At 35.9% G+C, this 17,261-nt stretch overlaps 1 protein-coding gene across 4 annotated transcripts; it reads right to left on the minus strand.

Annotated features, from left to right (window-relative positions):
- Window positions 1-1,662: 1,662 nt before the first annotated feature.
- Window positions 1,663-5,992, minus strand: LOC142527452 (uncharacterized). Of its 4 annotated transcripts, none has more exons than XM_075632262.1 (11): window positions 5,749-5,992; window positions 5,558-5,662; window positions 5,435-5,458; window positions 4,834-5,105; window positions 4,482-4,580; window positions 4,291-4,372; window positions 4,168-4,187; window positions 3,981-4,041; window positions 2,776-2,855; window positions 2,560-2,667; window positions 1,663-1,951 (listed from the first exon to the last, which is right to left on the minus strand). In XM_075632262.1, exons 4-11 carry the CDS (start codon window positions 5,083-5,085, stop codon window positions 1,889-1,891), a joined length of 765 nt encoding a protein of 254 aa, XP_075488377.1. In that variant the 5' UTR covers window positions 5,086-5,105; window positions 5,435-5,458; window positions 5,558-5,662; window positions 5,749-5,992; the 3' UTR covers window positions 1,663-1,888. The 4 variants fall into 4 exon arrangements, with proteins under 4 accessions (XP_075488377.1, XP_075488378.1, XP_075488379.1 ...); XM_075632263.1 differs by having other exon boundaries at window positions 5,745-5,992; XM_075632264.1 differs by lacking the exon at window positions 5,435-5,458.
- Window positions 5,993-17,261: the final 11,269 nt, after the last annotated feature.

Here is a 17,261-nt window from a genome sequence, read left to right on the forward strand (position 1 = left end):
TATGATCTTCAAAGTAAATATCCATGGCTTGAAAGTATGTTTAAAATTAAGGAAGAATGGGCGCTTGTATATGGAAGGCAAACGTTTTGTGCAGATATGACTACTACTCAATGCAGCGAGAATATAATGACGCTTTGAAAAATTACGTAAATTATAAGAAGGATTTGTTACAATTTTTTCAACATTTTCGGAGATTGATTGTTGGTTGTCGCTATGAAGAGTTGAAAGATGATTTGCGGACAAACAATAATACACATGTACTTTTCTTTCCGGTAAAAATTCTAAAGCAAGTAGTAAGTGTTTACACGCATGAAACTTTTCAATTATTTCAAAATGAGTTGAGCAAGGTGCATGATTCAAAGCTAGAAGCTGTTACTGAATCTGAATCTATATCCCACTATAAGATCTCACATTTTAGTCAACAATATCAACATACTCTTACATATGATTTCTCTGATGATAAGATTTTTTGTAGTTTGAATTTGATGGTTTATTGTGTTCTCATGTCCTCAAAGTATTCACTTATAGAAATATCGTGAGAATTCCTCAGTTTTATATTAAGAAAAGGTGGCCAAAAACATCTTCACCGCCTACTGATAAAAAAGAAAATCCTTGGATGATATGAACGAAGAAGGTGAAAATATAAAGATCGAAATGTGATACAAAAAACTATTGTCGATTGCATAATCAACTTATGTCACTTATAAGTATTGCCTTTGTATTGCCTTTGTAGATTATGATTTTACTCGCATATGTATATCTTATTAAATATGTACACGGAACGGCATAATTCTGGAGTTTGTGATTTGAACGTTTCATCAACTGAAGGCCAAAAAGAAGATGCTAGGAACCAAGATATAGATCACTACTCGCCTGAAAATTACAAGATATCATGAATTAGAAAATCGGAAGCTAATGTCTTTTATTTATTATACTATTATACATTTTTAAAATGATATTTTATATTTATCATAATAATTCATGGATTCACGAAGTTAGCATGTTTTAAAAAATCCAATGACTGAACATGTGATATTCATTCATTTTATATCTTTAGTTGCCCTCTGCAGCAGCAGCAGCTTGACATGTCACTTGTTGGTTTTATCTTTAAGTTGTGCTGTTAATATGAAGAAAACGTTCAGATTCAATATTGAGCTTGGATTCACTTTTTCAAATTTCCTAAGCATCCAAAGTTAAAATCAACCATTTAGAAGACATATTTCTCAATGAAATATTGTGAAAATATATTTTGAAGATTGGTCTTGTTGTCCTCTCTCTCGAATCCTAATCTACTCGTACATATCTCTCGATTTAAAACCCGTTTGAATCAAAGGACCTACGAAAATTAACTTTTCGGAGTTAACCTTTTTTTTCAATAATTTAGAAGATATATAATTTTCTATAATTATTTGAAATTCTTTCTAAAATATCACGAAAAATATATTTTAAAGTTCAACCTTTATTTTTTTAAAAAAAACCATTAAAAGAAGCGGGGGTACTACTTGACAAATTGCTTTCTAGATGCTATCTATCCGTTCAGGATCGGGCAACAATAATTCTGAAAAAACTCAAAAAACCATCCATTTCTTTTTGTTTTTTGACAAGGAAAAAACCATTCATTTCAATATATAGTAGGAAGGTCATATATTATCATAGTAGAGATGAGCATAACACGTGGAGTATGTAATATTCATAAGCAGGTGAATGGTTACCACGAAAAAGGAATTGCAGTTTTTCTTCTCTTTCGTCGAGCTTAAAATTTAAAATAAATCAGCAATAATTTCTGTTGCCTCACTGAGATTACTGCTGCCAACAAACAAACATTCATTAAACCATTGTCCATGCAAGCTAAATACACCAATCTTAAGCCTATTCGGAGTCGAAACTATTAATCATCATCTGATGAATCTGTGGCTGATTGTCTCCCAAAGTCACCAGCAACATTTGTATCCTGAAAGCACAGAAAACGACCAGCTTTTTTAACATGGAAAACAGAGATAAATAACTTTCACAACCGATGAGCAGTTGACCGTCTATTCATATAACATAAATGACCGAGGATTCAGACAATCACAGTTCTGTTCTTTACCTACTAAGGAAATCATGGATTTTATCTTTAGTCCTAAAAGGTTCTACTACTCTTTTCCAGCAACCAATCAATTTGATATTTTTAAACATCAATAATTACCCAATCAACCCCCTTTTTGTCATGCTACTTTCTCTGACAAGCATAACATAACCTACACAACCATATTTATCATATGTCAAGTTTGAAAAGCAAATTTACCATAAACCATGTCACTATTAAAGCGCTCTCAATGTTTTAACTTATTATTTGTGTAGGATATCACGTACTAAACAACAATTCTCTCAATAACACTGCGCACATCAGATATTAACTAACTAGTCTTCCTGTCCGAAAATCTAAAAAAAGACCAAAATTAAATTATCATAACACGGGGGTAAATTATTAAGCAATACTTTAAGGACCAAACCAGGTGGTTTTGAAGCCCAAGAAATTCACGGTGTGATAAGACATAAGACCAAAGAAAAGCTCACCTGCATCTTATCCCAATCTTTCAACTTGGGGTGTGTTAGCATGTAATCATCACGCAGAGGGGCCCAAGATGGAGCTTCTTGATCCATAAGACCACTGGGTGTACCAACCTGCAAGATTTCAAACCACAATAAAGTCCAATCAGGAACCAAAGGAATTTGGTGGCTCCCGGCAAAAAAAATGCTTAATCACATGGTAAATGAGTAGATAACCAGAACCTTAGCAGCAGCCTGGGCAGATTGTGACGATGTCTTTCCCAACTCCGAAAAGAAGGCTTCTTTCCTCCGCTTCGTCATTACTTACATATTTCCATGATGGTTATTGCAACAAAATCAGATAATGCAAGAAAAAATATGATTTGAATTCTCACCGAATGCTAATTCATACTTCGGAAAAAAGTCCTTTGGTATTTCATTCATCGCATAGATTGATAGTTATTTGCATTAAAATTACATGAAAAAGATAGTGTTTTATATCTGTTTTAAAAATCAATAATGGATCGGTATGTGACTTCATTTCCAAGAGATTATCATTTTCCCAAAATGAACCATGCCAGGCTGCGCCCAACACCTTGGACAACTTTGACAACCATGTTTTCATCCCTTCTCAAAACAACACAATTATTATATTATATTTTAATGCGATGAAACTATATTTTGAAATTCCAAAATACCATAACAAACTATTAAAAATTTAAATAACCCAATGCACTCTCACATGATATGACGTCATCAGTAAAAATTTGGTCTTTCAGGAAAAAAACCCAAATTCTTAAAAACCCGTAATTCATCTTCAAATAAAACAAACAGTACCTCTGGTATTGTTCAAGTTAGTCACACCAACCTCAGAATTTACTGTACACACTACAAACATAACTCTCAACACCTCAGATACAGTTTGTCTCTCAAACCTATCTCAAGTTCTAAACAAATTGAAATTCATGGGATGACTTCATATTCCAAAACATACGATCCAATTTCAGTTCAATAATAAAGTATTTTAGCATATAAACCTCTATTCCTCAATGGATATCAGCTACACATTATAATTCTCAGACTAACTATCAAAAATCACAAATCTATTTGACCGAAAAGTCTTCAATATGATTCTACAATCAACAAGGCTTTACTTTTGACATACAAAAAACCTATAGACTTGCGCATTCGTAAAGCAAGCATATATTTGAATATGAAGAATTAATATATGTTGGAAAATAATGAAAAAAATAAAAATAAAAGATTTCTCTAATTGGATTCCATCATTCCACGAAATATAATATGTTGGAAAATAATGAAAAAAATAAAAATAAAAGATTTTTCTAATTGGATTCCATCATTCCAAGAAATATAAGTGGAACAAAGAGAGAAATACCAAGAACCAAGTATATGGGAGATTGAATAGAAAGTTAACCGTAATCACATACTTTTTTCATCTTTTGTTCTCGAGGGATTTAAGCCTTTCTGAGCAGTTTGTGCCTTGTTTACCTGTGTGAAGCACAAAGCAGAGATACAAAATGCAGCAAATTGTGCTATGAACAAGCGCAAAAATGGAAGAAAATCGAAAGCATGAGCACTAGAAGGTAAAGGTACAAAGTTGGCTCGAAAACTTACAGCATTGAACAACTTGACCACTGAACACCCAGCAGTACACATGGCAATGATGAGATCAAATCAGTCTCTTGACAAAAATAAATGAGCCCATTCAGTCATTTTAAACAACAAAACAATTTGTACCTCCTTTAGTAGCCACTCCCAATAGAAACTTTTCATGGGCATCCAAATAATTATTAGGCTTCACATGTCCCTTCTCACCTTGCTTCTCATCAAAAGAATCGATAAACAACAAAACGTTATCAATCAAAGAGCAAGTAGGAAAAAAACAAGGTACATCATTAAACCAAGTCTAAAGCAATAAAACCCAATACCAAACGCTTCTCTTTCTTTGCCTCCCCCTTTACTTTCCTTTCCGCTTCTTCAGCAAGTTTTTCACCTAAAAGTTTCTTATGAGCAGACAACACAGGACCCTGCAAACAAAACATATTCAGAGTTCGTACTCTAATTCCTCTAGAGCTCTATTTTAATTAAAAGATTTTTCACTCTATAGTAGACATCGAAGTCTTCGATCATCATTTAAAGAAATACACTTTCTTTTAACAAAACAAATGAATAAATCACTAATATACTAGAAAATTCTTTACTGTGATACAAATATATATACCTCCCTCAACCTAAACACAGCGTTGAGCAGAAATAAAGTGTTCCAGAAATTCAGCTTACCAACACATTCGAATCCTCACCGCTCTTCTTAGCAAGAATTTTTTTAAATGCCAACTTAAAAGCTTTAATTCCCTCTGTAAATTTTGTTACACCAGGCTGGATTCCGCCATCTTCGTCTTCTGAAACTTCATTCTCCTCCTCGACCCCTAAGTCATCGTATTCACCATCTTCATCCGAATTATAATCTCTAGCCCTTTTTTGAAAGAACTTTCTGTCAATTTTGCTCATAGTCCATTCAGTTTCTTTCAACATGCTTTAAGCAAATCTAACCACTGCAAACGCAAATCAAGGAATCATATATTGTTGTGGCAAAGATACTAGCTATTAAACCATCCTCTTATCTCCAAATGCAGCTTGCATCTGAAACAAGTCATTGATGGAATGCTAGTAATAACTAATAAGAGGCAAAAGAGCCAAATCAAGCCGAATGCTACTCGTATTTTCATCGAAGCTCAAAAAATGATTAATTCTAGGTTCCAATCAGGCACTAAAGCTGGACCAATAAATCACAACAACTCCAATAATCATTGTATTAACCATAATTCTCAACTATGCGCACAAACTAATTCGATACAAAATTACAGACTTGTCGAATTTATACCTCGAAATCTTCCAATTATCGAACCTACAGTATATAACCAATATATAAGTGAATATAGAACAATTTAATCAATGAAAACGAATTAAATTGGAGCGGACCAAAACCCGGATTTTGGCAGCTTACTTTTAAGAACAAGAGCAGGGAGTTCGGACCCGAATATGCCAAGATCGAAGCTTTAACTAGCAGCTAGTGGTCCCGAGGAGGTGGCTCGCCGGAAAGAGCTAAACGCTAGCCAGAAAACAGGGGAAACATATAGGCTTCAATCCCTACTCAAAATACCACAAATCCACCAAAGAGACGAAGCTAAAACTCACCGGAAAATGGGACAAGAACTTGCGCAAGCACAGCTCTCAGAACAGAGCTCGATGCTCTGATTTCTTCTTTTTCAGCGCAGGAAAAAGAGTGCTAGGGATGTAGGAAGAAGTTTCTAAGCTGTGTTGTGCTTCTTCTCCGGCGACTGGGCGGCGCGCGGTGGTCGGGTGCGCAAGGGAGAGGAATCGCGACGGAAAGCTGGTTTGGGGGAAGCGTTTCTGAGGGTTTAGGGATTCTTCTGCTGGGAAAAGGAGGAAACCGGGAGTGCTCGAAGTCTTTATTAAAAAAGGACGCGGATGTAATTTATTTTTTTATCTTTTATTTACATTTATTTAAAATTTAATTTTTTTAATTAGTGTATTTATTTTTATTTTATATATAATAAATATTTTTTATATAAAATATTTTATTTTATATATAATAAAATGTAAAATTTAATTAAATAAAAAAACTTACATGACCCATCCCCACCCCACTCTACTCAACTCACATCTCACTCTGCTCTTTCCCAACTTTCACAATTTCAATTTCTTCTTATCGTTGTCCTTCTACGCATCAATTCAATTTTTTTCAAATTTGTTTGGTTTCTCAATGTAGATTGTAACAATGAGCTTACAACATATTGGTCTGCAATAAATCCAACGAGAGAATCATGTATTGGTAAGAAATTTTTGGTTGGGTAGAGCTAGAATCATAAATTCGATTAGGGTGTTATAGATCTATTTGTCGATTTCTTACGATTTGCACACACGCACACAAACCGCGACCTAAATTTAATTTTAGGTCGCAACTTAACACCTTGCTCATGCACGAGCCAAGTGGGTGAAGCTCGACCCACTTGGGTCGAGGTGTGAAAGGTGTGAAGAGCTCGACCCAAGCTCTTCACACCTTGGGTTGGGTCGACCCAGGTGTGAAGAGCTCGACCTAAAAAAAGTGCTCGACCTACATGAATTACTCTTATTCCACCCAAATCTCAGTGACTCGAACAATTTGTTACATTAACTGTAACAGACCGTACTCGTACTACTTAAAATTTGCGGAAAAATTAAAAATTTTCTTGAATACGAAAATAAATCAATACGGTCGTCACTACATCGTTCATAAAAAAATATCTTTGGAATCATCCATCACCAATAAAAATCTTGCTAAAAGAAGCGCTTGATAAAAATATCTCGCATCAAACATAAAATCAGAGTATTAATATTTTCATGCTTAAAATCTTAAAATAACGTGGGCGGTCCTCGGGTCTAGCCTTCCGCTCAGTCCAAGCCTGCCCCTTGGTCCCCACCCCTCGTCTCAACATGATCATCCTCACCTGCATCGATCAAGTCTAGTGAGTCTAAAGACTCAACACGTATAAACTGAGAATAGCAAGTAATACATAATAAAATCGCATGCAACTTTAAAATAGAACATACATACTTGAAGCTTGGAATTGAAATGAGCTTGAACTTGCATACATACATAGATGTGCCATATCTTAAAAGCTTTCATAAACATGCTTGCATACTTGATCATACTTGAACATACATGACTTCGTCTTGCGTAGAGGATGTTTCAAAGTAAGTGACCCATACATAATAAACGCCTGATCAGACAAACCACAGTACTGGGCTGACAGGGACGTATCCACTGCCACATACATGAGATCTCCGTTCATAATTTAACGGGCTGGTTGGTCCCCGTTCATAATTTAACGATTTCCAACCACGATCTAACCCGTTCATAATTTAACGGGGTGGAGAGATCATCGGCCACGTTCACCGACTTCCAAACCCATTCAATTTGGTCACAAGACATTTAGCATACCTCAAAAAACTTAAAATATTTTCTTGCATGTCAACATACTTACTTGGCGTTGAGGGATTCGTTGGACTTCGACTGGGGTCGTTGCTGCAACATACTACATGAATTCATAAACTTAACTTGCATAACTTAGACGTAAATATCATACTTACTTACGAGCTCAATCAATTCCTTAGGACGTTCTAAAATTCTCACGACTCGACTTTGTAAATCATTGTATTAAACCTTGACCTCAAACCTCAAAGCATACTATTAATTTTCCCAAAATATGAAGGACACAGACCCCGTGCCTACCTCCGTGTATGGGTCCGTGTAGGTTCGGGTGAGAAGAACTCGGAAGGAGGGGTGGACACTGATCCCGTGTCAGGGTCCGTCTGAAGGTCCGTCTAGACTCTGTAAAAATACACCGAAGGGAAACAAAGGCACGGACCCCGTGTCAGGGTCCGGGTAGACATCCGTGTAGGCACTGGAAAAATACACTAAGTGAAACACAAAGGCACGGACCCCGTGCCCTCATCCGTGTAGGGGTCCGTGTAGCTACTGTGAACGCGTACCTACGAGAATTCAAGTGCTTGTGGCTTCCTCTTCCTATTTCGATCACCCAACCGTGACTCGACACCTCGAGACCCGTCCTAGAGCGTCACGACATTGTACCAAACCCAAGTAAGCCATTATAATTGTTCCCAAGTGTGACAATCCACAACTAATGACACAACTCGAAGTTCGACACCATTTTCCTCCTCGACTCTTGATTCCACTTGGTGCCTAACGACACGAAAAGAGACACCAAAAATCATCCCATCATCGAACTAAACATACCTAGACACAGCAACGATCACCCGTCGATTCCCAACGAAGCCTGCAACAATTAAACTTCAAGAACACAATTTACGTAAAAGTCGCAGTTTGAGCAGTCCCACGAAAAACGCTATAACTCACTCAATTTTTGTCCAAAAATTTCGAATCATATATCAAATCGAAGGTATCGAAAAGCTCTACGTTTTTTGCGTTGAAAGTTTTCTCAAAATCTCGACCGAAAATTCACAGTTTTAAGAAGAACAGTAAAAACGTGATTTAGATCTAAAAATTTTCCTTCAAAATCGATCCAATCAATTATCCGCTCAAACTATGAACATCATACATGGATTTTACGCATAAAATAACGCAACGCATAATATGACATGATCGACGTAGCAAAAGAGAGATTATATGTGCCTTATGATATCAAACGTTACCGAAACGGCATCACCGAAGCGGAGATAGAAGCGAGGTTGATCCGGGACGATTGTGGCGCTAAAATTCTTGAAGGGAACACACGAAAATTCGCTGAAAATTAATGGAGAAGGGGGCGGCTGCTTATACTCAAGAAACCCTAGCATTTTCTCTCAAAACAATTCTGAAAAATATAAAACATGTGTGTGTGTTGTGTGTTTTACGTGTCTAGTGTGTGTTAGTGGTGTGTGTGCGTGCGTTAGGTAATTAAGGGGAGATAATTATGCTTAATTCAATAATTAACATGCTAATTTAAAAATGCTAATTCTCCTCTAATTAAAGTAAAATACACATTAATTTTAAATAGCTCCTTAATTAAAATAACACCCACACAATAAAAAGTTTAAAAGTTTTAAACTCTCAAAATTACTAAATAAGTGATTTAAGCTTAAAAATGCTAAAACTCAATAAATTATTTAAAACGCCCCATTCCTGACTTAAAATAAAATACCGCATAAAATTTCCAAAATCGTCACCGGTCTCTTCCTCGATCCCGCCTCGAATAATCGCCTGAAATATGAAACTTGAAAAATATTTTAACGTGCATCACATAAACATGAATAATTAAAATAATGCATTTAAATAAATCATGCAATACTAAGACTCGTTTTAAAATTAATTAAAATGCTTTAATGATTAAACAAATGCATGGGTTATACGTGTACTGAATTTGGGCACTACATTAACATTACTTAATTTTAAATTTTGACAATTAATAACATTTTTGTTTTTTTTGCAGGTTTACTTCCCCACGAAACTTGGAAGGGATCAATTCTTTGATTGTAAGTTAACTTTAGAATCAAAATATTTTGAGATTTGTAAGAAGATAGAATCATTTTTGAATGAGAAGAAATGGAATATCTGGTCCAGCATACGCAATTTGGTAATTTAATTATATGTGCTAAAGATTATAACAATTCGAATCAATTGTTGTGGTTTTTGATGAGTAGACAGATTATGACAGTGGATGTGATGAATTTTGGATGGTATATCGTAAACGACCTTTATTGTTTTCATTGTTAGAGTATAGTCTACTCACTGGTCTAAATTGTTCAAAATTTTACCCTATGATACCTGATGAAGATGAATTTAGGTTGAGGCATTTTGATGGAAGAGGCAGTATATGATTGGGGGATTTCATTGTTAGAATGGATGAGTATGAGAATGACTTAGGTGAATAGATAGACGTGGAGAAGTTGAAATTGACCAGTCTTTTTCGTGGCAGGTGTATTGGGTCGACAACGAAAAAATAGAAATGATACACTGGACCATTCTTGGATTAGATTAGTTAATAATTTTGATATTTTTATTAACTATCCATGGGATAGAATAGCTTTCGAGAAAGTACTTTGTGGATTAAGAAAAGATCTCGAAAATAAGTTTAGAAGCTATGAAAATTTGGTCGCACGTCGTCGGAATGATCCAGATTTCACTGGGTGTGGTAGCTTCCATATAAGTGGATTAATATATTTTTTACAGTTAACTAAATATTGTTCATTTTATGAAATATTGTTGTTATTTTATTTCATATTAATAAATGTGTTTAACTTTTTTGTGCTAGATTTTGGCGAATATTTTCCATCAATTGCTGAAGTATTTGCTAGACGTCGGGAAGGTCCCAATGTAACGATACCTCAGATGTGTCATTGGTTGACTATGAAATGGAGTAAGAACCATTCCCCTTCCATTGATGATGTGAATAAAGCATTTAAAAATCTATATACCAAGATAAATACAAAAAATTCATTTTATTTACTTTTGTATTATCTAATATATTTTTGGTTAACTATTAACTAATTTTCATGTTTAATGTTAATGATTAATATATGATATTTTGATGATGCTTATTCCCACCATGGAGGAGCTATTGTATGTGCACTATATAACTGACGATTTTGTTGATTCTAATCCTAATGTGGTGGTCAACCGCATTACAGAGTTGATTAACCAGGGTATCAAAGTAGTGTGCATTCAAGATCCATTGGGCGACCCAGATAATGAAGTGGGTATACAGACTAGGATCAACGGTTTTCGCGGTCATTCACATATACATATTCCAGGTCATCTCGAGATAAGTCTGAAAATCTCCTAGGCCATCCAGAGATGGTGGTCATTCACATAGGAATCAACCGTCTCTTTCATTGACTGACATAAGACATAAATCTACGCATAGGGATCATATATCTCTTGTAGATTTGTATGAAGTTCGTTTGACAAGTTTGGATGATAAAATTACGGCGATGCAAAAGGACCAAGCTGAAGTATTTTCTCATTTCATGGATGTATTGGGAGATTTCTTTCAGTGAGTGCTAATGTTGGTAAGTTTTATCGATATTTATATGATTTTTAACTATCTTGTTAGCTTAAAAAACGACAAATGTATGTATTATTCTATCACATTATGGTGATACGTCAAAAAGAACACCTGAAGAGACGTCATTTATGAGAATGGAGGAGGTGGATACAAATGCGCCACTTTTGAACGATGCGTCTTTTGCTTTTGAAAATACTTTTGGCCAATAATTTAAGATTGTTCACTGTTGACGAGGTGGATCTAAATACGCCATTTTTGAGCGATCCGTCTTTGACTCGTATTTTTGAAAAAACTTCGGGCAATAAGTTAAAATTGTTCACTGTTGACAAAGAGCCTATGACAGATGAGGAACTGAGTCAACTTATTCTAATGATATGATGTCTATGTCTTTTGAGAAGAGAGCTAGAATGTTCACCAATAGATCGTGGACTCGAGTAAGAGCTGAGATTAATTCTTGCATGGAAAATACGAGGATATCTAGGATGTATTCGTCTTACGATAGAAAGTGGTTTATTGAATTTGGGACACCTGCTTCTTGGTTGAATGAGACCATAAGTTTTTTTCTTATTTTTTTTATTTATTACATTGAATTAGTAATTAATATATTTCACTTTGTCACTTTCAGCATATTCAAAAATGTTGTTGATGGTTATTTGAACTACAAAGGACGTACTCACATTTAATGTCACAAGACGTATCATTGATGGACGTCGATTTTCATCAGCTGGTTTTGAGTGCTTTCAATGAGGGCGGGCATAATAATATAGAATGTTTGATGTCCTATGTGAGAGCAGAAATTTGTGAGTGGCCAGCTGTTCCATGGGATAAAGACAAAATAATTTTGATACTCTTTTATCTTCCCAGACATTGGGTTTTGTTAAAAAATTTTCCTAAAATTAAGAAGATCACAATCATGGATTCAGACCGCAGCGTAGATAGATCGGACAAGACATTACTTAAACTTATTAACCCTTTATCACGTATGATTCAGCGTATCTTGGATGTCAGTGATGATTTTGGAATAAGAAGCATAGTTAGGCCAGATTATTTTCCTATTCAAACAATCAGGTTCAATTTTTTTATTTTAAAAATTATTATTTCACTATGGTTTGGTGTATTTCAATGTACATTTTATTCTAATTGTATGTTTTTTTATTGCAGCGATGAATGTGGAGTTTACTGTTTAGCGGCCGCAGCTTATACAATGTTCAGAGAAAATGCCTTTCAAATGAACGATGAGAAGATTGAGGAATTTAGGCATTTTTGTTGTTTTTGTATTTGAGATAAATTGGGGTCATTGGATTAAAACAATTATATTGTATTTTATATTGATTTTGAGTTAAATTTATGTGATCCATTTAAAAAGTTTTGATTAGAGTTTTGTAATTCTAATACACCTCAATCTTTTTTGAACAATGAAAACAATTCATTGAGATGGGTCGTGTGGGTCGAGCCAAAAGACCCAAAGGCTCGACCCATCGCTTCAGGTTTTGGGTCAAGCCTAAGAGGTTTTGGGTCGAGCCTCGACCCAGCTAAGAGGAGAGCCTCGACCCAGCTAAGAGGTTTCGAGCGTGGCTCCACCCTCGACCCAGCTAAGAGGAGAGCCTCGACCCAGCTAAGAGGTTTCGAGCGTGGCTCCAACCACGCTCATACAGGAATAAACATGGGGCTCGACCCATTGAGATATATTAAACATTCAACTTATATGGCTCGACCCATTGAGATATATTAAAAATTCAATCGAGTGAAGATGTTGGAGTGAAATTTGTTATAAATTTTTTAGGTTCCACTATTGTTATGAATTTTAGATATATTAAACATTCCTTCGAGTGGATATTCAACTCACGTGGCTCGACTAAACGATATATTCTTGTTCCACTATTGTTATGAATTTTTTAACAATGTACTTAAATTATAATATATAAGTCATATTAACATGTTTACATAATTATAATTTTTTTTATATACTTCATATACATTCTAATTATATTTAAAGTCATCATCATAAATATCAATTATATATTACAATATTATCAAAACTCAAAATCCACCAACTCGACCCAAAATCGGCCCAAACCCTAAACTCTAAACAAAACCCTAAACCACCACTTGTCCCAAAATCCACTCGATCTAAACTTAAAAATCCACCACAAACACATTACAATCTCTGTACACTCGAACCACTCACCACCCACCCGACCCAAAATCGACCCACTCGATCTAAATTTTAAAACCCACTACAAACACATTACAATTTATATCCACTCGACCCACTCACCACCCACCCTACCCAAAAAAAAACCCACTCACCACCCACTCGACCCAAATTTAAAAATTCACCACAAACACATTACACATTAATAAATATCATTGTCTTTAAAGTCAAACAAATTACATATCATTCAACCCTATCTTCTACCAAATTTTCCAATAGAAAGAAATCTGTTCTGTTTTTTTCTTCTATGTCTTCTCTTCATCACAGATGGCAATACTAACATATCATCACGTGGTGACTCATTCTGATTCAAAACATGATAAATTGTCTCAGAATAAGCTAAGGACCATATCATAATAGAATAATTGTGACGTATACTAATTTAAAATGCTGTTAAATTTTTTTTAAAAGCTCACATTTTCAAAAATAAATATTTAAATATTTTGCATGCATGTAACCCTACTGAAAAATATGTCATTTAAAAATAATCATAAATTCTTTACAGATAAACTACTGGAGTTTAAAAATGTTTGACAAATAAAATATTGCGGTATAAAATTGCCGACACGGCCATAATATGCGTACATAAAAATAAATCAAATAAACATCCTGATAATCATCACCATAACAAAATCAACGTATCAAAATGTTCATGTCCGCTCAAACTCATAAAAACGTGATGTGCGGAAAAGTGTGGTCCTCGGGTCGTGTGCGCACATCCAGCCATGCCTAATCAGAATTTATTGTAACGACCATGGGCTATCCCTATCTTGGGCTCCCTCGGGGGCCTTGTCCCATCTTGGGTTCCCACTGGGGCCTTTTCCCTCACGGGCTTTCCACATGCGTCATTACTCATAGGACTCTTCACACCAGGTTGGTGGAGTGATACCTCCCCAAGTCTCAAACACATGACCTCCTGGCATAAGTACATAGTTCAAAGAGACTTGGTACAAGTTGGGACCTGCTCACCTGCAACATTCACGCCTAGTGAGTCTAAAGGCGCAACATACCTGTACCACGATAACAAATACATATACATATCACACATCAGTGAAACATACAATAATCAACATACATTTCATGAACTTAAAAGCATAAACATAAACGTGTCTTATAAAATTGTAACGTGTCAAAACATGTCTCAACATATCATCATATGCGTATACATTTTCCTTTAATTGAATTCAATTCATTAGTTGTGACTTTCGTATCAGCTCTATTTGATAGATCCATCTAATATAACTACGGTACCCAGCGGCGGGGACATCAGCGACATCATTACCCGTCCACTGAGCCTTGGCCTCAGCTCATAATATCTCATATAATCGTGTTAGTCACAACCAAATTTCATCCTTCAAAATGTGTCATCATGTTCATCGCTAATAAAAACATGCATATACGTAAATTTTCCTTAAAACCAAGCATGCAACGTAATTTTCATAATTACATAAAAATCATATACATGATGCATAAACAATTAAAAATGATAAATTTGTGCTCAGGGCGCTGTCAGGACTAAAAGCTCACCCCGTTTGCAAAATGACCATTTTGTCCCTGGAAACCCAAAATGACCGTTTTACCTCCGGACCTCTAAATTTCGATACCGAACTCTTTAAAACTACCACAAAACATATTAAAAGTATTTCTTAGATGTAAACTCGAGCCTGTTTCAAAACTTAGCCGATTCGTTTTAAAGCTTGGACCAGAGTCCTAGTTTTAACCCGAATCGACCTAAAACTTAACCGAATCTTCCCAAAATTTTACCATACCTAAAACACACTCCAACAGCCCCTAAACCTACCCTAACCGACCAACTAAGGCTCTCTAAAGTGCCCAAATAGCTGTTGGAAATTTTCTGTAACTTCCCATTCGAAAACCCTAATACCCCAAACTCGAAAACTATCGACCCTAGGCTCTACCGGCTTGGACCAGCCTTGGACCAACCATTCCTAGCCCTCATTAGGACCTTCCTAGACCTGCTCAAACCAATCCCTTGGCCCTATGCATGCTGCACCATACCAACAGTCGCAAGTCACCAAAGAAGCACCACTCGCAGCCGTTTCTAACTAACCCGATCCATCGGCTTTGTGGGCAGGTCCACCAGTGTTTGAGCCATCCTCATCCATGTCTCAGTCCCACCAGGGTCTAGTCCAGGCCTTGGATCGGTTCTTGCACCGCCAGCTCAAGCCCAACTGCCAATCACCCCACAACCGAGCCACACCTTCAAGGAAAGCGCCCGACCCTTCATCCACTCGCACCCTCACAGACTCCAGCACTATTTTCCTTTAAATCTTGACATGTTTCAGCCCCCTAGAGACATCAACCGATAGTCCCTTGCACATCCACATGAAAAACGTAAGCATGGAACATGTAGATGCAATTTACGTGATGAAACTTGAACAAAAACGTAACCACGTGTTAGATCAAAGGATGGACATGCATTTACATATATTTCAGCAATACTATGGCTTGAATGAGGAGAAAAACAAAAATACAAGCCTGCCTTGATGTTTTTACGCTAGAAAACTTGAAGATGCGCGCGTAGGATGAACACCGGAGAAGCGGAGAAGGGTTTTCTTGAAAGAAAAATTCTTTGGCCGAGAGTTTTTGCCGAGAGTTTTTGCTCAAAAGTGTGAAGGAGGCTGCTGAAGAAGTGAGGTGGGCAGCCACTAAGAAATAATTAGGTTTAGGGTTGCTTAATGGAGTTTTTTAAATAATTAATTAAGCACTAATGAGCCTTAGCATGAAAATTAACGGAAAAGAATAATTGTTGAGCCCATTACGCAATAAAACAAACCCATCAAGCCCAAAAACAATCCCTAAAAATATATCGTTTTGGTACGTTTTTGAAAATATTTCCCGAGCCCTCAAAAAGTCCTCCGATTCGATAAAATTTGTGTACCGGTTAAAAATACGACCCGGTGAGTAAAAATACCCACCGAAGCCCATTTTCAAAAAACAACCTTAAAAACACTTCATATTGATTATTAAAATTAATTAATCAATAAAAATATTTTCCTGATAATCCCCAGTCTCTATTCCTCGTTCGATAGCGAAATGCAACTTAAAACTTTAATAAATGAAACTTTAAAATACTCATAAATAACACTCATCCATGCAATAATCATGCATTTAAAATAATTTAATTATAATACAAAAGAAATTTAATAACTTTGTTCGAATATTTCATGTTCGCAATCTTGGTTTTGATGTTAACAAAACTTGTTTATTTGTTTCTAATGATTTACCTAAGTGCGCAGGAAGTTGGAATTGATCAGGCTTCGAACTGATCAGTTAAATGAGCCAAAACTAAAGCTAATAGATGCGAACTGAGAGTGTCAGCTGATTACCCAAACTGAATCAGCTCGACTAATATGTCAAAAAACAGTTCAACTGATTGTCCAGCTGATAGGCAGTTCAGCAGAGACCTTAAAAAGCTCGGTCAGCTGATGAAGTGCTCAACTGATAAAGAGCCCAGTTAACCAGTTCAACTGTAAGAGTGAAATCAGTTCAACTGTCGAGTCAACTGATTTTACCATTCCAACTGAATATCAGTTCAAATGACCAGTTAGGTGCACCAGTTAGGATTCAATCAGTTGCAGATCAAGACAAGCTTACCTAAGTGGATTCCATCTACGTACAACATTACAAAATTTATTGTATGATCAAAGTACAATAATGGACGTTGCAGCAAAGCCTAAAGACAAAAAGTTCCAGCATAGATGTCCGAAAAGTCGAGACAAAAACCTCAAGGAACGTATTCAAGCTGCAACGGATACAATTATTAAGTCTCAGTGTACGATCAGTTTTCCGCCTATAAATAGAAGATCAATGAAGACCAATACAGAATCTGTTGGAATCAAAATTACGGCGTTTGACAAATTGCCAACTGATTATGCGAACCAACT

This window comes from Primulina tabacum, chromosome 15 (genome assembly GCF_025594145.1).
Source record: "Primulina tabacum isolate GXHZ01 chromosome 15, ASM2559414v2, whole genome shotgun sequence".
NCBI lineage: Eukaryota > Viridiplantae > Streptophyta > Magnoliopsida > Lamiales > Gesneriaceae > Primulina > Primulina tabacum.